The sequence below is a fragment of the Bombina bombina genome, chromosome 6 (genome assembly GCF_027579735.1).
Source record: "Bombina bombina isolate aBomBom1 chromosome 6, aBomBom1.pri, whole genome shotgun sequence".
In the NCBI taxonomy this organism is placed as follows: Eukaryota; Metazoa; Chordata; class Amphibia; order Anura; family Bombinatoridae; genus Bombina; species Bombina bombina.
In genome coordinates, this window is record NC_069504.1 from 493051156 (window position 1) to 493073938 (window position 22783).

The 22783-nt window shown below is 40.9% G+C and overlaps 1 protein-coding gene across 1 annotated transcript; it reads left to right on the top strand.

The window, feature by feature from the left end:
- Positions 1–1385: 1385 nt before the first annotated feature.
- On the top strand, positions 1386–22550 carry LOC128663154 (paired amphipathic helix protein Sin3a). The gene is made up of 2 exons (XM_053717347.1): positions 1386–1593; positions 21688–22550. The coding sequence occupies exons 1-2, from the start codon at positions 1528–1530 to the stop codon at positions 21916–21918; spliced, it is 297 nt and encodes a 98-aa protein (XP_053573322.1). The 5' UTR covers positions 1386–1527; the 3' UTR covers positions 21919–22550.
- The last annotated feature ends 233 nt before the right edge of the window (positions 22551–22783 follow it).

Here is a 22783-nt window from a genome sequence, read left to right on the forward strand (position 1 = left end):
GATCCTTTAGATAGGACAATTGAATCTTATCTAAGAAAAGCTTATTTACATTTTGGCTATATTCTCAGACCTGCCATTTCTATGACTGATGTTGCGGCTGCATCAACTTTTTGGTTAGCACAACAGGAAAAAGATTCTAATTTGCATAACATTGTTCGTTTGCTTCAACATGCTAATCATTTTATCTGTGATGCTATTTTTGATATCATCAAGATTGATGTTAAATCTATGTATTAAATCTATGTATTTGGCTATTTTAGCTAGAAGAGCTTTATGGCTCAAATCAGGGAATTCTGACATGGTATCTAAATCTAGGTTACTATCTCTATCATTCCAGGGTAATAATTTGTTTGGTTCCCAGTTGGATTCTATTATTTCCACTATTACTGGGAGGAAGGGAGTTTTTTGCCCCAAGATTAAAAGTCTAAGGGTAAATCTAAAGCTTCTAATCGGTTTTGTTCCTTTCGTCAGAATAGAGAACAGAAAACCACTCCTTCCCCTAAGGACTCTGACTCCAATTGGAAGCCATCTTCGATGGAGGACTGTTTGTTGGGCGACGGTGTCTCCTGGAGGACTGTTGGCTCAAGAGTCCGTTTGTGGTCTCTAGTTTGGCTTCTGGACTGACTGCGAGTCAGTGACATTGGGGCTTTTCCTCTTAAAGTTTTCTCGGCTTCGGACGAAGCGGGGGGTTTTTATCGTAGAGGTTCAGGTTTGGTGCCCTCAGTGTGGGCCGCCTATTGTACCCTCCCGTCTCTATAGCTTGGGTATTGTTTTCCCAAAAGTAATGAATGCAGCTCTGGACTCATTCCATTTAAGAAGAAAAACATAAATTATGCTTACCTGATCATTTCTTTTTCTTCTGATGGAAAGAGTACACAGCTCCCTACCCGTAATTTTATGTGGGGCGTCCTTATATTCTTTTGGCACCTTTCACCCTGATATTTCTTCTACTGTTCCTTGTTCCTCGGCAGAATGACTGGGGGATAAGGGGAGTGGGAGGAGTATTTAAGCCTTTGGCTGGGTTGTCTTTGCCTCTTCCCGGTGGCCAGATTCTATTTTCAAAAAAGTAATGAATGCAGCTGTGGACTCTTTCCATCAGAAGAAAAGGAAATTATCAGGTAAGCATAATTTTTTTTTGACAATTTTAGAAGTTATGTCTATTTCCACTCCCCCTGTACCATGTGACAGCCATCAGCCGATCACAAACGCATACACTTTTATTCTTGCACATGCTCAGTAGGAGCTGGTGACTCAAAAAGTTGAATTTTCTATCTGAAAAATGAAAGTTTAATTTTGACTTGAGTGTCCCTTTAAGCTTATCTTCCTAAAATAAAAGGAAAACTATGGGTCCAAGAGTTAATCTGATATTTTGAATTTCCTGATTGTTTTCCCTGTAGAAATTTGCGTAGAATCAGGAAATGTCAGAGAGGCAGAGAACAGGAGAAGGATGGCAATGGGAAACGGCCACTGGAGAATTTGGAGAGTTTGGACAAGTTGGAATGCAAGTTTAAACTGAATTCCTACAAGATGGTATATGTCATTAAGTCTGAGGACTACATGTACCGACGTACAGCCTTGTTGCGGGCACAGCAGGTATGAGAGCTTAAACCTGCGGAATACTAGGAATCATTTACATAATGTAGTGCATGAGCTAGCCAGATGTAAAAAGCGATACTGTAGGGACGTTTGTGGCAGTTTTCCTCTCCTTCCCATTTACTCTTTCTTTACTGTGAGAGATCAATATTCTAAAATACAGTGGGAAAGCGAATACAAATAATATGGACCTTAAGGCATAATGGGCACATCCGATTATTGGTTGAAAATTATAAGAGACTGCAAAAAGGATGATGATTGAATGAGCTAAGAAAAAGTAGAAAACAAACAAAATAATCCAAACAAGTGCACTACAACTTACAATAGCATCCGGGGTGCATGCGTAAGTTCTGATTACATTTAAAAGTATAACCTATAAAACAAAGGATTCAACATGCCTTCCTCCTTCAGTGAGGTATTATTATTCCTACAATAAAAGATCACTGAAGATGGAAGGAGTTTGCGGAATGTGTATGTACAGTACTATGCAAAGGTTCTGGCAGGTGTGAAAAAATGTTGTAGAGTAAGAATGCTTTCAAAATAGAAATGTTAAGATTAATTTTTATCAATTAACAAAATGCAAAGTGAGTGAACAGAAGAAAAATCTAAATCCAATCAATATTTGGTATGACCGCCCTTTGCTTTCAAAACCGCATTAGTTCTAGGTACACTTGCACGCAGTTTAAGGACACAGCAGTTAGGTTGCTCCAAACATCTTGGAGAATTAACCACTCTTAAGATTTTGGCAGCCTCAGTTCCTACTGTCTCTAATTGTAATCCCAGACAGACTCTGGTGTTAAAATCAGGGCTCTGTGGGGGCCATACCATGTGTTCTAGGACTCCTTGTTCTTCTTTACACTTAAGATGGTTCTTAAAGGGATAGTAAACCCAAAAACATTTTAAATCTTTTTTAAAACTTTATTATGTATAATTAATATTTCAAATAAGTACCTGTTAAATGTTTTCATCCGTTTTCTAGTTATTCCATATAAAAAAAAATGTGGGCAAACCCATTTTTATCATCATGTGGACCCTATAATGATGTTCTACCTAGGTAAAAAACATCATGGCGGCTCACATGTGCGTATCATGCTTTTAATATTAACGCATGTGCATCTTGGCCCCTCAATCCTAGCATCACTATACTCGCACAGGAAGCTGGGTGGACTTCATGACAGTGACGTTGATGTTGGTGGGAGTGGCACACCAGAGCGCTGAAGATTCATGGAGCAGAAGCATAGTTATCTGTGTTTCTTTGCTCGAGGTATGTAAAATTAGTACCCCTAGGCTAATGAGCAAGTTGATTTCATCTTAGTAAAAGGAAGTTAAACCCTAGACCAGGGGTATTAAACTCCAATGTATCTAGGGGCCACTGGCCAAGTGTTCTTCGTCCATGGGGGCCGCTTGAACTGAGTGCTAGATATACTAGGAACTGGAAATGACATTTACCCAAGTAGTAGTGCATGGTGGGAGTTGCAGCCACAGCAGACATACACAATTGTCTACATTTATCTTGTGAGTCCAAAGTGAATTGATTGTTCTGGAACTGTATTCCAAGCAGAGCATGGTGGGAGTCTACACTGGACGCTTGTATTTTTATTTATCGTGTCAGTGCCGATATAGAACATCAACTAGTTACACTTCTTAGAAACCTTAAAAAAGAATTGACAGCCCAAATTAATGGTTTATCGATTAAACAAGGAAGGGCCATATGAAACTATCTTGGGGGCCGCAAATGGCCCCAGGGCCTGTACTTTGATACCATTGCCCTAGACTATCATTTTTTTTAACCCCTAAAAAAACGAGCATGTTTTTTCTAATAAGGCAGACATCCGTATAGTGAATAACCAGCAATTATTTTTAACCCCTAGACTAACAAGCAAGTTGTTTTGTTCTTAAAATGGATAAATTGCAAGAGCTGCAAAGATTAAAATCAACAGCAACTTCGGATGTTAATAATTCACTTTAGTTGCATCCGAAGTTGCTGTTGCTTTTAATCTTTGCAACTCCTGCGATTAATCCATTGTAAGAACAAAAATAATTTTAATCCCTAGACTAACTTGCTTGTTAGTCTAGGGATTAAAAATTATTGCTGGTTAGTTACTATATATTGGTTGTCTGCCTTATTAGAAAAAAACATGCTCGTTTTTTAGGGGTTAAAAAACATGATTGTTAGTCTAGGGGTTAATTTCCTTTTACTAAGATGAAATCAACTTGCTTGTTAACTTAGGGGTACTTATACTTACCTTGAGCAAAGTAAAGTATAAGCCCCTGTAGTATGTGAACACTACTGACATTCTCATCCAGTCTGCGCATACGATTGAGCAGAATTTCGAACATGGCCCCTGAGGAGTTTTCCCTTACACAATCAGTGCGCATGTGAGGTTTCAATAAAGAACGTCCTATTAATATTTAAATTAAATGGGCGGAATCACTTGCCTATTGGATGGGGATGATCACTTTATCTTGCATAAACTTGTAGGTTTGCTCTAATCTTTCAGCAACGGAAAGCAAGATGCTGGCTACTCGCAACAGTGGCAAAAAATTTTCTTTATTGATCCAATAAAACAAAAGCGGTTACAAAAACATATGGAGGGGCTCAGCCGTTCTTACGCGTTTCACGCCCGTGGGCGCTTACTCATAGAACCTGAGCACAGGTAAAACAGGTGCTACATTTAAAGGCCCAATACCCAATCAGGTGCAATGAAAACAATGACGTTTGTACATATACGGAGCACATATAGAGTATAAACTCATGAGTAGAGGGCACTGTAAGGATAGCAACGTTTAAAATCAGATAATGACATTTACTTGTAGCGATGGTAAAGGGTAAACGAATATTGAGATATTTAATATGTATACAACACTTATTTTTTTTTTTTTTTAAATCAGCTTTATTTGAAAAATTCGGATACAATGGTAGGAGACACAGCTCCAATAATATTGACATAGGCTGATTAAATTTTGTAAAAGGAAGGAAAAGAAAAAAAAAAAGAGAAAGAAAGGATAAAAAGAAAAATTAAACTGCAGTTGTATATTCTCACCACATTTCGAAATATTGAATTGTCCATAAGTTGTCTTTTGCGTGTGAGCGGAATTATCCATATAACTTTGGTTTAAAAGAAAAACAAACAAACAAACTTTCAAACAACAAACTGTACTAACATTTTATAAACCTGTCTGCAATGGACTCAGATCCTTGTTACTTATTCCATTAAGAATTAAGAGTTGTCTGGAGCGTCAGGTTACTAATTCCCATGCATCTCAATTAATTGTGTATGGAGATTGTCCCTCCCTGTCTTTTCCCTCTTTATCCACATAATACTCCCACATAGCAGACATTTCTGCGTAAATATGCATAGTGTTTTGGATTAAATATTGACTTTCCTCTAATGCTAGTAATTCTGAAGTCTTTTGTATCCACATGTGTTTGTGGGGGATATCTTTTACTCTTCCAGTTTTTGGCTATTAAAATTTTTACGCTAGTCGTCATTATTATACAACACTTATTAGTATGTATACATATTAAATATCTCAATATTAGTTTACCCTTTACCATCGCTACAAGTAAATGTCATTATCTGATTTTAAACGTTGCTATCCTTACAGTGCCCTCTACTCATGAGTTTATACTCTATATGTGCTCCGTATATGGACATACGTCATTGTTTTCATTGCACCTGATTGGGTATTGGGCCTTTAAATGTAGCACCTGTTTTACCTGTGCTCAGGTTCTATGAGTAAGCGCCCACGGGCGTGAAACACGTAAGAACGGCTGAGCCCCTCCATATGTTTCTGTAACCGCTTTTGTTTTATTGGATCAATAAAGAAAAATGTTTGCCACTGTTGCGAGTAGCCAGCATCTTGCTTTCCTTTGCTGCACGTCTGCGGTTGTCCTCCGCTTATTCCGTTGCTGGCTCCACACCTCCCCTCACTTGTTTGCATATTGGGATCTTCCGCATACAGCCACTCTGCAGCGGCACTTCCGCTTCTCTTCTCCGTTGCTCTAATCTTTCCTCTCAAGATTGGGCTTAGCCATGCCCCACATTAGTCTCTTCAGTAGGGCAATGGTGGCTTTAAAGCAGTTAGGAACTTGTGAGGTGGGCCTCACTGCGTTTTTCTCACATGTTGCTGCCCTTGTATAGAAAGCCAAAGTAGGTTTACTTTGATCTTTCTTTTTGTCACAGGTCTCTGTGAGGAGTGGCATCCTCTCATACCGGGTGAGCCGTCGTCCTGCCGGACGGCTAGAAGTGCAGGCAAGTGTTTTTTCGTCTTCTGGGGCTGGGAGACTGGCCCTAAAAGGGTTGAAATCCTCTATGCAACATTATGTGGTACATATATATCCTTTAGAAAGATATTTTAGGCAGTATTGTAGGCACTTTATGGTGACAGGAGACTAGGGGTTAATATAGAATCCCCTGTATTTATATTTGGGCTCATGTGTTCATGTTTGGAGGCTCCTATGGGGTTAATGACTCTAACTATTTTTTATTTCATCCGGTTGTGTTCCTGTTAGGCTTCTGTAGCTTTTTAATTCATGGTCGTTTTTTTTTACTTAGGCTGCGCAGTAATAAGCGTACCTGTGCGCTTCAATACTTATTAGAGAGGACGCTATTGCGGTGTCTTTTAGAGAGTTCTGCCTCCCTTGTCTGTTGACAGAGTACCGTGTCTGCGCGCTTCAATTGTGCTCAATGTTGGGGCAAAGAATCTTGCATTAGGTGTTTTCTTAAATGGAAAGAGTCCACAGCTGCATTCATTACTTTTGAGAAATTAGAACCTGGCCACCAGGAGGAGGCAAAGACAACCCAGCCAAAGGCTTAAATACTCCTCCCACTCCCCTCATCCTCCAGTCATTCTTTGCCTTTCGTCCCAGGAGGATGGCAAAGAAGTGTCAGAATTTTTGTTTTTGTCTCTTATGGAGGTAAGTACTCTTCGGCATGGGACAGGAGTTTTAAGTAGTCCTGTCAGTCTCTCAGTGAGGGCTTGGATGAAAGTTAGAGTCCGGAGATGCACAGAGTTTCTTTCTGCGAAACAATCCCGGCTCATGTTAACAGCTCCTCAAGCAATCGGCGTTGTCGAACTTCGCTTTGCTGCCTGCTTTCTTCACTCAAGTCCATGGCAGAGGCGATGCTACTATCCGTCACACTTGAAGGTCCGTGTTCCTGTTCTACGGCATAGATTCCGATTAGATCGTTTCATTTTACGTTATTTGCAATGTACTATAATGTGAATATTTCCCGAAAGGCTACCGCCTTGCGGGTCTAACGTATAACATAAGGGTCTCAGTGAGTCTCTTTTAGTATCTTGGAATAGAGGGTTAATATCTCCTGAGGGGGTTTATTGAACAGGGGGGTTTATAATCATGTTTGTGATTCAACCTGCTTATGTGCAATGTTTACTGTGCTCGTGGTTGGAACATTGAGGCCTTTGGAAGTGACGTGGCCTTTTGGTTGGGCGCGCTTGTTTGGACTCTACGGTTCACCTTCTGTTCGGGCGTGGCTACGTTCCGTTCTTCAATTTCCGCATTCCCAACTGCGTGGTGAAGGAAATTTTCTAGTCCACAGGAGTCTGGTCATAGGAGGTGGTGAGTGCCCCAGCCATTGGGAGTGTCAGGTGCCGTTTTAATTTTCACTACTTTAGTCCATATTTAAATATCCTCTATCCGGTTATGGAGGATTCTGATGCTGAGACTGTTCATTTCAGATTCAGTTAGAGGATTCAGATACTGAGACTATTCTGATTTCAGATTTTGTATCTGGTGATGAATCCGGAGTGGCCTCGTTGACGCCTGTCAACCAGTTTTGTTCCGTATGCCATTTTAGAGCGCCTGGTTCCTCGGGCTCGGGGAATCAAGGGACTGCTGAGCCATCTGCCTCTGGGGGTTCTGTCCTCAGAGAGCCGAGTTCACTACCAATTCATACTTCTGCACATGCAGGTAACCCAGTTTATGATTCCTCCATGCGGGGTGGCGTGTTTCCCCCGGAGGTTGTAGCACGTTTTTGCTTCCACATAATATTGGCGATTGTTCGTCTGGACGTTTATTTGAGAATGTGCTCATGCCCTATCGTCCCTGGCCTTCCGCCTATGGGAGGGCCTCTACAGTTCCCCGCGGGGGTATCTGTCCCTGAGTGTTGTGCCTTCCGTTACAGGATTGTGTGCCTTTGCGTGTTGCTCAGGCATGTTTTTCAGTTATTGAATGACACTATCGTTACCAGATACGGGGATTTTCAGTCTGATAATGCGAATGGTGCACCTCATTAGACATGTGGGGATGAGGTAATCTCCTGATTGTCATTTGTTTGAGATCTTTCCCAGTTTTGTTGATAGGGCTCCGTTTGGCTGGTCCTACGGGTAGGCCTGTGTCTTTTTTGGCGTTAACCTCCGGGTTGCCTTATATTTTATTTATATCCAATGGGATGTCTTTTATTTGTTTTGGTTTCCTTCGGGAACCTTCTGGGATAGATACTCTTTATTACTTCTTCGTAAGTTGTTGGACATGTTAGTTCTCTGTAAAAAAGTCTGTTTTCTGTTTTTTCCCCTAAGAGGAAGAATTTACGCAGCTTCCCGGTTGGGGCCCTAGGTGCAGCTGGTCCTGTCGGGTTCCTTTGGTTTTGCGGCTGTTCAGAGATGTTGCGCTGTTCTGCTCGGCTGGTTTGGTAGAAGCGCCGAGTGCTCAGGTTAGTCATTGTTTTTTCATGTTCAGCTAAGCATTCGAGAGGACCTGTGGGTCCGTGAGAAGGGCTTAATGCCCCTTACCGGTATTGAGGGGTTTGGCCTTTGTTTTTTAGGCCTCTGGATTGTCCTTTTGGGCTTGATCCACACAGCTTGTACAGGTTAGCTGTTTAGCATGCGGAAGGTTTGCAGTTTGAAACCTGTTACAGCTGGTGAAACCTTGCTGGTGTACGCGTAAGCTGTTTCTAGTATTTCTAGATGCAGCTCTTATTCTTCACTGAGTTATAAAAGACCTTTGGGTCTTCTTCCATTGCCTCCGGGTGAATCAATCTCCTTTTAGGGATCTGTGTTTCCGGGTGATGGTTGTTCCCGGCGGGGACTTTGGTTTAGCTTGGGGTTTTCCGCAGCTGGGTAGGCTTAGTGCCTTTTCTTCCGTGTTCTCTGCTTGTGCGGAGGTATTAGGGAGACTAGTTCTGCTAGTGGGATTTTTTTTTACCTTGAGGTTTCCCTTGGTTGTCCTGAGGCTCTGAGAAGTATCTTCATACGACTTCTAGCCTTGCTCCTTGGAGCGTTGACCTTTAGCTAGGGGTGGTTCCTTCCTTTGGTCGGAGCTTTCAAGTTTTTCTCGCTATCCGGATTCTCTGGATATGCATCCATACCCTTGTGTCTGGCTTTTGGCTGGTTGGGGTGCTTAGTTCTAGGGAAAGGTTTGCTTGAACTATTAGGTGCCCTGACCTGTTTTTCTCCCTGAGACTTCAGGTTGCTGAAGCTTCGCTTGGCCTTTTTACTGACCCAGTCTTGGGTGGTTTTGGAATCTGGGATCTCGGGGCTGGTTGGGGTGTTCCACGGTGGTGGGAACTTTGGCAATGTCCTTGCTCTATCTACCTAACCTGGTCTTGGTTGGCCAGGTTTTTTGAGTATTTTTTACTCTTTGCCACAGAGTGGCCCATGTCATCTGGTGGTTAGCCATGTGGCTTGAGCCTCAAGGGTGGTTGGTTCATACCCAGCTGCTGGCGCTGCATTCCAATTTCTGGTGCACCTTAGGGTTGCATTCCCCTGGTTAGCTTACCATTGTTCCAGTAGATTCTCTGCTCTGCAGGCGATTGGGTTCGGCTGTGCCTTCGCTTAGCAAGCTACTTGTAAGGGGGTCCTTTTCTAGGACATCTGTGTTGGGAATTTCTCTTCTTGTTTGCCGGTGACTTTGGGCCTTGAGGATAGTTGTTGTCCTTCGGGCATCATCCCTTTTCTTTCGGTAATATTCTCCTCCCTATGGATATAGAGTTCTTGCTTGGGGCTTCTTCTGGATGGGAGGCGGAATGGTGGGATTGGTTCCCCCTGAGGTCTTGCTGGCTCCAAGCAGACTTGTTGGGCCTTTCTTTGAAAGATCTTTATGTCTATGGCCTGGTTGTCTGTTTCAGAATTGAGTTGTACTTGTGCTCTGTGGGGATGGCTGTGCTATCCTTACGTTCGTTCCTGTACCTATTTTGGGATTCTTTTGTTTCCCTGTCTTGGATCCGGAGGCTGGGTTGGTCCAGCTGAGTGTGGGTCTGCAGGTCAGGATTGCCGAGCGGTCTAAGGAACTGCGTTCGGGTTGCAGTCTCCTCTGGCTGTGTGAGCTTTGTTGAGTCTATGCCTGTTAGCTTAGTCTGCTAGGGTATAGATTTTCCTTTCAACTTGCTCCATTGAATAGAAGAGGGTTTACTCTTCCTTCGGGTTCTGAGGGTATACTCTTCTTCTCGGGGGGCCTCGATTGAGGTTTTGTGTTCCCCTTTTCAGGGACCTGTGTGTAGGTCCCGCGGGTTGGGGGTTGCTTTTGCGGTCTGTTTCTTGCTTGACTGCTTCTTCCTTGCAAGTACCCTCTGTGTCGTCCTATTGTGGGTGTATTACACACTTTCTCATGGTCGAATACTTTGGTATTCTATGGCCATACACTAGGAGGACTTTGTCTCTTCAGTTGCATTCCGTATTGGGGAGAGGTCTGTTCTGTCTCTGTGCCTGGCCTTATCCCGGGTTTCGCTTGGTATAGGCGTGGCCTCCTTTCCCTGTTTGGGCCCCTTTGGGTCTCTGTGAGCTGGGCTCACTGGTGGAGGTGGGGGGGGTTTGTATTAGTGGACCTTTGGTTTCCTTTGCCTTGTTCCCTTGGGGGTTTTGGCTGGTGTCTCCATTTGTGGAGATGAGCGGTGGGGGGCCGTTTGTTGGGCGAGGGTGTCTCCTGGAGGACTGTTGACTCAGTCAAGTCCGTTTACGGTCTCTAGTTGGGCTTCTGGACTACGAGTCAGTGTTGTGGCTTTTCCTTTTAAATTTTTCTCGGCTTCGGATGAAGCGGGGTTTTTTATTGGGCAGAGGTTCAGGCCTGGTGCCCTCAGTATGGGCCGCCTATTGTACCCTTCCGTCTTGGCGTTCAGTGTCCTCTGTAGCTTGGCTATTGTTTTCCCAAAAGTAATAAATGCAGTTGTGGACTCTTTGCATTTAAGAAGAAAAACATAAATTATGCTTACCTGATAATTTCCTTTTCTTCTGATGGAAAGAGTCCACAGCTCCCCACCCGTAATTTTGTGTGGGGCGTCTTTCTATTCTTCTGGCACCTTTCACCCTGATGTTTCTTCTACTGTTCCTTGTTCCTCGGCAGAATGACTGTGGGATGAGGGGAGTGGGAGGAGTATTTAAGACTTTGGCTGGGTTGTCATGTGATCCTACAGCGCTGTATACTCCGGTTGAGAACGGAGTTGTTTTCCACTTCTCAGTCTCTCTGTGAGAATTAGGTTCTGGTAACGTTTTCATCAAGAAATTATGGTGAACGGTTTGTTATTGATTATAATAGTTGGGAGCATAAATTATTATTTAATATCTCCCTCTCCCTGATACTATACTATATACTTATATTTAGTATTCAGTAATTTTATACATTATTCATCTGTTCTGTGTTTTAGTGTCCCTTTGTCTAACTTGATCTTAGTGACCGTTGCATTTAATTCCGCCTCTGTTTTTATTTGCAAAAACTCTGTGTGGTTTTATACACTAATATTGTTTTCTAATATGCTTTTATGTGTTTCGCTGGATCTCTTGAGATAGAGAGCAAGTTACTTCTGAGCCAATGTCTCCCAGGATAATACTGTCTAGGCAATGCCACAGTTTCTCATTTTTCGTCTAAAGCCTCTATGGCGTCACCTGCAGTGCCCTGTAGTTCCTAGTTATCTCCTGGAGGAGTTATTTGCATGCACAGGTATCTTTTGGGTACCTGTGGCATTATCTGCTTTTTCTATTCTTAGGGAAAATTGCTGGAGGAATATTAGAGATTCAGATAGTAAGGTTTCTGTATCGCCTGCAGCTACTCTGGTTGCATTCCTCATAGGTTTGATGAGTAGGATACGTCAGTAGCTTCTGAGAGTAAATTCTCAGATTCGGCCAGTATAATTCCTTTATCTGATGCTGAAGTAGTATGCTTCAGATTAAAGGGACAGTCTAGGCCAAAATAAACTTTCATGATTCAGATAGAGCATGTAATTTTAAGCAATTTTCCAATTTACTTTTATCACCAATTTTGCTTTGTTCTCTTGGTATTCTTAGTTGAAAGCTTAACCTAGGAGGTTCATATGCTAAGTTCTTAGACCTTGAAGCCCACCTCTTTCAGATTGCATTCTAACAGTTTTTCACCACTAGAGGGTGTTAGTTCACGTATTTCATATTGATAACACTGTGCTCGTGCACGAGAAGTTATCTGGGAGCAGGCACTGATTGGCTAGACTGCAAGTCTGTCAAAAGAACTGAAAAAAGGGGCAGTTTGCAGAGGCGATTAATGTGTGCGATTAAAGAAGGTGGCTGCCTTGGAACGACTCTGAGACGCCTGTCGTCAATCTCTAAAGAATCTAGTGAACTTTATAGATACTAGGATTCCTCTGTGGCAGTTTTTTCTGTACTAAACCGTGCTGGGAGATTTTTTCACAGGAAGGGGAGAGCTACTTTTGGAGTTTTCTTTGTCTCCTGTCTTTAAAAGTATGTTTCCATTAAATATCATGACGCACTGTGCCTATTGTAGTAGGACATTTCTACTCTGGCTAAGAGAACTACGATTCCTAGAGAGGATAGCAGTTCTTCCAGGATCAATGGACTAAGCTGTGGGCTTACATGGAGGTTTGTTTTGCCACTGTGTCAAGTGCGGCATCTTATTGGTGTGACTCCTTGTTTGTTCCAATTGGTAGAGACTCATTTAAGGAGATGCAAAACAGAATTAAGGCTCTTAAGCTAGCCAATTCCTTTATTTCTGATGCTACCATGCAAGTTTTTAAGCAGGGAGCCAAGATATCTAACTTTTCTGTGCTAGCCCGCGGGGCTTTGTGCCTATATTCATGGTCAGTGGATTTTTCTCCTCTGCATCCAAGCTTCTCGCGTTTCCTTACAAGGTTAAGACCTTGTTTGGGCCAGATCTGAGAGGTATATTTCTGATAGTTCATTAAAAAGGGTCTTTCTTTTACAAAGATATGACGAGTCCACGGATTTCATCCTTACTTGTGGGATATTAACCTCCTGCTAACAGGAAGTGGCAAAGAGCACCACAGTAGAGCTGTATATATAGACCCTCCCCTTTCCCTCCACCCCAGTCATTCTCTTTGCCTGTGTTATACTAGGGAGACATGGTAAAGTGAGATGTTAGTTTTAGTTTCTTCAATCAAGAAGTTTTTTATTTTATATGGTACTGGTGCGTACTATTTTCCTCAGGGGGATATGGAAGAAGATTTCTGCCCTGAGGTTTGATGATCTTAGCATTTGTAACTAAGATCCACGCTGGTTCCCACAAGACTTCTGAAGGTAACCATGAGATATCTTCAGTGTGGAGACCGGTTTCATGCTACAAGCAGCATTAAGGTATGTGCAGCCTTTTTTTCTGAGGAGACTTGGTGTATCAGAACTGGCTGGCTGGCATTATTTCCCTGTATTGGAATGGGGTAAGCAGTAAAACCTATTTTAATAAGAGGGGTGTTACTGGAGTCCCTATTTTATATTTATCAGTTGATATTTGGGCATTATGTGACATGGGAGACAATATAAAAAACAATGTTTTATGTTTTTTATTTTTGGCACTTAAAACTTATTGGTTTTATGCTTGAGGGTTATATTGTGTGTGTATTTTTACTTTAGTGCAAAACTGCATTTCCATGCAGTGTTGTTTGGGCCTAATCCGACTTTTGACCTTAAGGGGCAGAGCCTATTTTGGCGCAATTTCTTCAGGCTTAGCAGCAGCAAACAATAACTCGGTGGCTCCTGGACTGTGTAGCTGGTCTGAAGGGTTGGAAACTTGATTCGAAGTACCCTGGGGGCAGGTAGGCGCCACAGCAGGGCTGTAGCGAGGTGCAGAGTGTATTTTTATCTATCTTTTGACTACATGTGGATATAAGTACTTCTAAAGCCTTATTTCTTCCCTTGCTTCTGGGTGCAGTAATTTTTGGATTAACCAACAATATTTAGTTAAATTTGGGAATAATTTAACGTTTTTTTGTGCATTTTGGAAAAATTGTTCACTTTTTCTTTTCATAAACACACAGTACATGTTTTTTCTAATGTTTATTTTATGCTATAAATAAGTGTTTAAATGACTTTTGTGGTATTACTAGTCTGTTCAACATGTCTGACATTGAGGTTTCTCATTGTTCTATGTGTTTAGAAGCTATTGTGCAACCCCCTCTAACATTGTGTAACTTTTATACTGAAAGGGCTTTACAATGTAAAAAGCATATTTTAAATAAAGTAAGTGTGCCTAGGGATGATTCGCAGTCTGAAGAGAATCAGGATATGCCATCCAATTCTCCCCAAGTGTCACAACCTTTTATGCCAATTCCTTTACTCTGCAGGAGATGGCTGCAGTTATGTCAACTACCTTTACAGAGGTATTGTCTAAATTACCAGTGTTGCAGGGTAAACGCAGTAGGTCAAGTATTAATGTAAATACTGAATCCTCTGATGCTTTATTAGCTATTTCCGATGTTCCCTCACAGTGCTCTGAGTTGGGGATCAGGGAATTACTGTCTAAGGGTGAAATTTCTGATTCAGCGAATGTTTTGCCTCAGACAGATTCAGATGCTATGTCATTTAAATTTAAGCTTGAACACCTCCGCCTGTTGCTTAGGGAGGTTTTAGCGACTCTGGATGATTGTGATCCTATTGTGATTCCTCCAGAGAAATTGTGTAAAATGGATAAATATTTGGAATTTCCTACTTACACTGATGTTTTTCCGGTTCCTAAGAGAATTTCGGAAATTATTAGAAAGGAATGGGATAGACCAGGTATACCTTTTTCTCCCTCTCCTAATTTTAAGAAAATGTTTCCTATATCAGATATCATTCGGGACTCATGGCAAACGGTCCCTAAGGTAGAGGGAGCTATATCTTCCCTAGCTAAGCGTACTACTATACCCATTGAGGATAGTTGGGCTTTCAAGAATCCTATGGATATGAAATTAGAGGGTCTACTAAAGAAATTATTTGTTAATCAGTGATTTCTTTTACAACCTACTGTTTGCATTGTTCCAGTAACTACTGCAGCAGCTTTTTGGTTTGAGGCTCTAGAAGAGTCTCTTAAGGTTCAGGCTCCATTAGATGACATTCTAGATAGAATTAAGGCTCTTAAGCTAGCTAATTCTTTTATTTCTGATGCCGCTTTTCAAATTTCTAAATTAGCGGCAAAAATGCAGGATTTGCTATTTTAGCACGTAGAGCATTGTGGCTCAAATCTTGGTCTGCTGATGTGTCATCAAAACATAAGCTTTTAGCTATTCCCTTTAAAGGTAAGACCCTTTTTGGGCCAGAATTGAAGGAGATCTTTTCTGATATTACAGGAGGTAAGGGCCATGCCCTACCTCAGGATAGGTCAGTTAAAATGAGGGGTAAACAGAATAATTTTCGTTCATTTCGGAACTTTAAAGGAGGACCCCCCGCTTTTTCTTCTTCCACAAAGCAGCATGAAGGGGTGGCCCCGATCCGGGACCGGATCTATTAGGGGGCAGACTTTCTTTCTTTGCTCAGGCTTGGGCAAGAGATGTTCAGGATTCCTGGGCACTAGGAATAGTGACCCACGGTTATCAATTGGAATTCAAGGATTTTTTCCCAAGAGGCAGATTTCATCTTTCAAAATTATCTGCATTTTTCTGCTCCGGATTTCTATGCAGTACATCTTCTGTTCCATTTTGATACATACTTGTATACTTAAATATTGATGTGTTAATAAGTTAAATTTTATATTCTTAGCCACTAGCTGGTAGTGTATAACCACAGTTGAGATTTTTATGTGTGATATATGGTTTGAAACCTTATTTATTTTTTATTGTAAATAGGTGTGTATTTAAGCACTGATTTGGTGTCAAACAGTATGGCATGATTAAGGGTAAATAAACCCGAAACGTCACCTGTCTTGTGGAACCCCATGTTCCAATAAAGAATTTGTGATATCTACTTGGTGCTGTGGTAATTTTTTTTGATTCTATGATACATGGGGTATAGCAGTTACCCAATCTCAGTTGTGCACATGAACTAAAAGAGTTGGTATGGGGCTGTATATATATTTGAGTACAAAGGTAAGTGCAGTGTCAGAGTGCAGGGTAAGTATGAATTTTTAATGGTAAGTCACTTTTACAGCCCATGTGACACATCAACACTGTTTAGTTCTCTGGCTTCAGGGGACTCTGTTGTGTGGGGCACTTTTATAATTGGGCAATACTGAGACTGTGACACAAATCCTTAGCTGGGCTCAGGTTGTGCCGTGTTTAACTTTTCAGCCTATTCCCTCAGAGGAGCCGCGGATTTGAGTCTTCAGGCCAAATGCCTACTTTGCAGAATTGTTCAGGTTTGCCCTCCTTCACAATTATGATTACAAATTCAAAACTGGTATTACAAGCTAATACCCCTCCAGTATGTACATCTCAGGAGGGGAATATGGATTTCTCTCTAGATTTAGGGACTTATGTACATTTTCAAAACAAGGTGGTGCAGGTTTTGCTGCCTGCAGGTAAACACAAATGTATTTCCTTTAGAAGTGCTCTGTCTGAAGGACCAGCAGTATTGATCCACAAAGAGAATAAGAGGTTTAGAGCTCTAAAGAGACGGCTGACTTACTCATTCTCTGAGTGGGAACTCCTGTCATATGAACAGGAATCTAGTTTTGAACAGGAGATGGATCCTTCCAATTTCCTCTTTAAATTGGAATATTTACAGTCCCTTCTACATGAAGTTTTTGACCTTAGGGGTACAAGAACCTCTTTCCCCTGAAAATCTGTTAAACAATTGGGTATTCTGTTTGTCTATTACTAAACCGGATGAGGCTATTTCTCAGGTTATTTCTAAGGAATGGGATAAACTGGGTATCCCGTTTTGTGGTATCTCCAAAATTCAAGATTTTTTTTCCTATTACGGCGTCCTTTTCAGAAGTGTGGGAATACATTGCTAATGTCTATTGCGCTATATCTACTCTGGCTAAGAGAAACACTGTTCCGTTAAAGGAACAGTCAACATAGTAGATTTGCATTATCAACAAATGCAAGATAACAAGACAATGCAATAGCACTTAGTCTGAACTTCAAATGAATAGTAGATTTTTTTTTCTGACAATTTTAAAAGTTATGTCTAGTTCCACTCTCCCTGTATCATGTGGCAGCCATCAGCCAATCACAAATGCATATACTCTTATTCTGTGAATTCTTGCACATGCTCAGTAGGAGCTGGTGACTCAAAAAGTTTAAATATAAAAAAACTGCATTATTTTTTTTTTTTAATGGAAGTAAATTGGCAAGTTTATTTAAAATTACATGCTTTATCTGAATAATGAAAGCTTAATTTTGACTTGAGTGTCAGTTCAAAGGATCCCATTTATAGGAAATTTGATACCTATCTTAGGAAAGCGTTCTTGCAAGCAGGTTTCTTATTTAAACCAACTGTTCGTATTGCCTGTGTGTCAGGCGCAGCAGTCACCTTGTGGTGTGATTCACTTTCAGAATCTATCTTTGTAAGAAGTACAGAATTGTTTAAAAATAATCAAGGTTGCTAATTTGTGAAGCTACTATGGATAGTGTTTGAATGCCAAGAACGCGAGTCTGGCAGTTCTATCCAGAAGTGCCTTATGATCAGCGGATACAATTTTGAAGATTTGACTTTTTACATCTTGCCTTTAAGGGTAAATCTTTTATTTGGTGAAGGTCTGAATTCAATTATTGCAACAGTTATAGGCAGTAAAGGATCTTTCTTACTGCAGGATAAGAGATCCAGGAACAAGGCTAGACCTGGCCGATTCCAGTACTTTCGTCAATCCAGAAATTCAGATGGCTACAGACAGAAGTCAACGTATTTGTCTTAGAGGTCTGAATCTAATAAACCGTCCTGGTAATCTGGAGGTTCCTGGAACAAGCAAAAGCATTCCAATAAGCCTTCATCATCATCTTCCAATTCATCATGAAGGTGCGGTCCTCATACCAGAGCCAGCTTTGGTTGGGTGCAGATTGAGCCTGTTTCAGCAGGCCTGGTTCAAGTCTGTTCCAGCAAGCATGGTTCAAATCTGTTCAGGACCCTTGGGTATTAAACTTTATCTCAGAGGGTTACAGAATAGGCTTTTGTTTCAAACCGCCTCAAGGGAGGTTTCTTCTGTCATTTATTTTAAAAAAATCCTGTCAAAGATTCTGCATTTCTTTAGTGTGTTCCAGATTTGGAACAGATGGGAGTAATTGTGCCGGACCCAATAGTGGAACATTCTCTGGGGTACTATTTAAACCTTTTCATAGTACTAGTACAGAGACTAAGTAAAAAATTCTAGACTTAGTCTCTGAGCAAATTCCTGAGAGTTCCCACCTTCAAAATGAAGAGAATTCGCCCTATTCTTTAATTGGTTCAGAAGGGTTCATTCATGACCACAAGCGATCTGAAGGATGCTTATCTGCATATTTCTTTTCACAAAGACCATCAGAAATTTCTCAGGTTTGCTTTTCTGGACAAATATTATCAATTTTTCGTTTTCCCTTTCGGCCTAGCCACAGCTCCAAGGGTCTTCACCAAGGCCTTGGGAGCTCTGTTATCAACGATGAGAACAAAAGTGATCTCAGTAGCTCTTTATTTGGATGACATTCTTATTCAGGCTTGTTCCCTTTTCCAAACTTCTCAACATTCAGAGACAGTGATTCAGCACTTAAAGAATCACAGTTGGAATATCAATGTTCAAAAGAGCTCTCTGTTCCCAAGTACCAAGTTGACAATTCTGGGTGTAGTTATAGGTTCAGTATATATGCACCTTTCTCTTACGGAACGTCGCAGAAAGAAGTTGCAGTCAGCTTGTGCAGCTCTTCAGGTTACCGTTTTGCCAACTATTGCTCTGTGCATGGAAGTCATAGGTCTGATGCTAGCATCTTCAGACACTATTCCGTTCGCAAGGTTTCACTTGCATCCTCTTCAACTGCCCATGCTACGGCAGTGATAGGGGTGGGGATTATTCATACTTGTCTCAATCAATCTGTCTGGATCACAAAACCAAACTATCTATTAGTTGGTGGATATCTCACAGATCCATAGTTTTGGGAGCACCTTTTAATTGACTTCCTTGGGTGGTAATTACTACAGATGCCAGCCTTTCTGGCTGGAGGCCATTGGGGAGCACCAGAAAGCGCAGGGTGCCTGGTCATCTCAGGAGGCAAGGTTACCAATTTCTTAGAATTTTGTGCAATTTATCGGGCCCTTCAGAGTTGGCCTCTAACTGAAATCTCAAATAGGTTTCCTTCTTGAACAGACAACACCACAGTGGTGGCATATATAAATCATTAGGTGGAACTAAGTGTTCTCTACCAATTAAGGAAGTTCCTTGCATTCTGCTATGGGCGTAGTGAAGTCAGTCATCAAACTTTTCATTCAGGAGAATGATCATTTAATCAAGAAGTTTTTCTACCAAATTGGAACTTGCTGGGGGATTCCAGGCATAGACAGGATGGTGTCTTCTCTGAATCACAAACTTCTGATTTTATATTATTCCAGGTTGAGGAATCCACAAGAGACTCTGATCGATGTGCTAGTGGTCCTTTTGACTTATCGTCTGATGTACGTGTATTCTTCCCGGAATAATTGCTCAGATCAAAAAGGAGAATGCTCAGGTATTTCTTATTGCCCCAGCCTGGCCACGCAGGACTTGGTATACGGATCTAATTCAGATGTCTTCTCCTTCGTAGGAGCTTCCACTACGATGGGATCTTCTTCTTCAAGATCATTTTGTTCATCCAGATTTAAAATCTCTTAATTTGATGGCGTGGATATTGAACATTTAGTGCTTCAACGCGTTTTTTCTGAGTCAGTTGTGGACACTTTTTCATGTTCGGAAACATGTTATGAGAAAGATTTATTGCAAGACTTGGAAGGTGTTCCTGTCTTGGTGCGATTCTCATGGTTTCCGATGGGATTCTTTTTGCATTCCTAGGATTCTTCAATTCTTGCAAGATTGCTTAGATAAGGGTTTGTCTGCTAGTTCTTTAAAGGGTCAGATCTCAGCTCTTTCATTTCAGTACCACAAGAAACTGGCTAGGATTGCAGATATTCAGACCTTTGTCCAGGCTTTGGTAAGGATTAGGCCAGTAGTTAGAGCAGTGTCTCCTCCATGGAATCTGTTTGGTGCTGAGGTTGTTACAGGTCCATCCTTTTGAGCATATCCACAATGTGGATATTCAGCTCTTATCATGAAAGCCCTTGTTTCTTTTGCCGTTTTGTCAGCTTGGAGGGTTTCTCAACTTTCTGCTTTATCTTGTGAACCACCTAATCTAGTGGTGCATCAGGATAAGGCAATTCTCAGGATTCAATAGGACTTTTTACCAAAGTTTGTCTCTTCTGTGAACATCAATCAGGATATTGGAATTATTGGGAGGAGGACACAAAGATGGGACTACAAAGAATGTCTCTCTCACTATTTGGACGTTGTTAGGGCCTTAATGTTTTATATTCAGGCTACCAAGGAATTTAGCTTGTTTGTTAATTTTTCTGGGCAACATAGGGGTCAAAAGGCATCCATAGTCTCTGTAGCATCTTTGAAACAACTGATTTGCAGGGTTTACTTGGGGCTCCACCACCTTGTATCACAGCTTCATTTACCTGCGCATTCTTCTAATTTTTGTAGATCCCCCTTGTAAATCAAGTTCATCCTGCTCTGACCTAATGTCCTTTCACAACTATGTATTTATCAAATGCCTTTGCAAAAGCCAAGTATATCAACTGATTCCCCTTTATCTATATTTTACCTACTTCCTTGTAGAATCTAATTTTGATTAGTTGACACAATCTATTTCTCATAAAACAATTTTTATCATTTTAAAGTTTTGTTTCTCTTTGGAGGCTGTTTTTGGTAGGAAGGTTCTCTAGGCAGCGTGTCTGGTCAATGTCAATGACGTACCTGCCCAATTTTTTGTCCCACCATTTATTTTTGATATTGTGGACTCCACAGCTTGGGTATTGGATCCCAAATGTTATGGCTTGTAGACTCTCGCCACCTTATGAAAGAAAACATAATTTATTCTTCCCTGATAAAGTTCTCATGCTGGTAAGAGTCCACAAGACCCACCCATTTACGTCTGACAGTTCTGGCATGCACCTCATTACCCTGTTTTGTCTTTCTTGCTAGTCTGTTTCTTCTCCTTTCTTGGCTATATGGCAGACTGAGAAGAATCAGGAAGTGGGAGGGAGTAAAGCTCTGTGTTGGTAATTTTTGCCTGCCTCTTGGTAGAGGGAGCTTAATCTCAAAATGTTGTTGCTTGTGGACGCTCACCACCATGAAAGGGAGACATTTTTCATGTAAGAATAAAAAAATGCACCTGCCTAAAACTTTTGCAAAATACTTTGTGTATATGTGTTTGTATTTATTCATAGTATATAGAGACAGTCTAGTCAAAGGTCTAGTTAAACGTTCATGATTCAGATAGGACATGCAATGATAAACAACTTTCCAATTCACTTTTATCATCAAATTTGCTATGTTCTCTTAGTATTGTTAGTTGAAAGCTAAACCTAGGTAGGCTTATATGCTATTTTCTAAGTCCTTGAAGGCTGCCCCTTATCTCAATGCATTTGACAGTTTTTCACAGCTAGAGGGTGTTAGTTCATGTGTGCCATATAGATAACATTGGGCTCACACCTGTAAAGTTACTTATGAGACGGCACTGATTGGCTAAAGTGCAAGTCTGTCCAACGAACTGAAATAAGAGAGCAGTCTGCAGATGCTTAGATACAAGGTAATCACAGCTGTAAAAAGTATATTAATATAACAGTGTTGGTTATGCAAAACTTGAATAGGTAATAAAGGGATTATCTATCTTTTAAAACAATAAAAAATCTGTAGTAGACTGTCCCTCTAAGATCAAGCAGTGGGGTTTCCCACAATAAATGTCTAATGAACTAAAATATTTAACTTCCTTGTTTTCCCAGTCACATGAGCGTGTAAGCAAACGGCTACACCAGCGCTTCCAGTCCTGGCTGAGCAAGTGGAATCTGGAGCATGTGAGCCGAGAAATGGCTTCTGACACTAGGAAATGGCTAATGGGGGAAGCATTGGAGGGCATGGTGCCCTGTGTTACAACTCGGGACTCTGAGATACTGCACTTTGTGGACATCAATAAATACCGTGTCAAATATGGGACTACCTTCAAGAACCCTTAAGGATAACTGTAGAAAGTCCAGTCTTCAGTGGAATTCTGGGAACTTGGGGGTTCAAGAGCAAGCTAACAATGACTGAAGAATAATCAAGGAACAGAAAAGGCCTGTTCTTGCCTCACCTAGAGATTTTATTAATCTCATTTGCTGCCAGAGGTTTCAGGCACGTCACAGAAGATGTTCAGGTTTAGTCTCCTGCCAACTCTTGGTCCCAGCAGATTTTCATCATGGTCTCCTTCCCTCCGGTCTTGTAAATAATTGTAAATAAACTACAAAAAAGAGGTCCTTCCATTTGTATCCCTCCCCATCAACACATTTTATAGCAAGCTCTGTATTAGTATACGCTGCTGTAGCAATCTTTGTAATATAGTGATGAGGGAGGGATGGGGCATATTAGCAAACCACCAACCCTTTGTTACACTTTCTACCAAAGGGAGTCTATTGAGAACTGTGGTTATAGTATATATATATTATATATACATATGTATATTTTTCTTTTCCTTGTCTGTCTGTCAGTGTGAGTGCTTTTTTCTCTGCTTTATTTTTTTCCTTTTATTTTTTTTTTAACTGTAAATAAAGGTTTGGTATGAATATGGTTTTTGATGAAAACTAAAATTATAAAATGCCAGATTTTTTTTTTCTTTTGTACTGTATTTATTTTGAGTGGATTCCTGGAATTCTAACATCTCTCTTAACAGTGGAAGAAACATAAAAACTGATGTGGTCATTACAGTTTATTCATTAGAGGGCTGTTCTATACTAATGATAAAACAACAAAAATCTTCCTGATTGGCTTATTTACAAATGCAAATATTTTAATTATAAGTATTGCTAATCTTAAAGTCTGAAAGCCAAAGATTGTCCTTTTATT

Bases quoted from the DNA above. Each gene is read 5' to 3' on its own strand.
- LOC128663154 (XM_053717347.1), top strand. From the start codon at position 1,528: ATGGTATATGTCATTAAGTCTGAGGACTACATGTACCGACGTACAGCC. The intron at 1,594-21,687 runs GTATGAGAGCTT...TTGTTTTCCCAG, and splicing joins CCTTGTTGCGGGCACAGCAG to TCACATGAGCGTGTAAGCAA.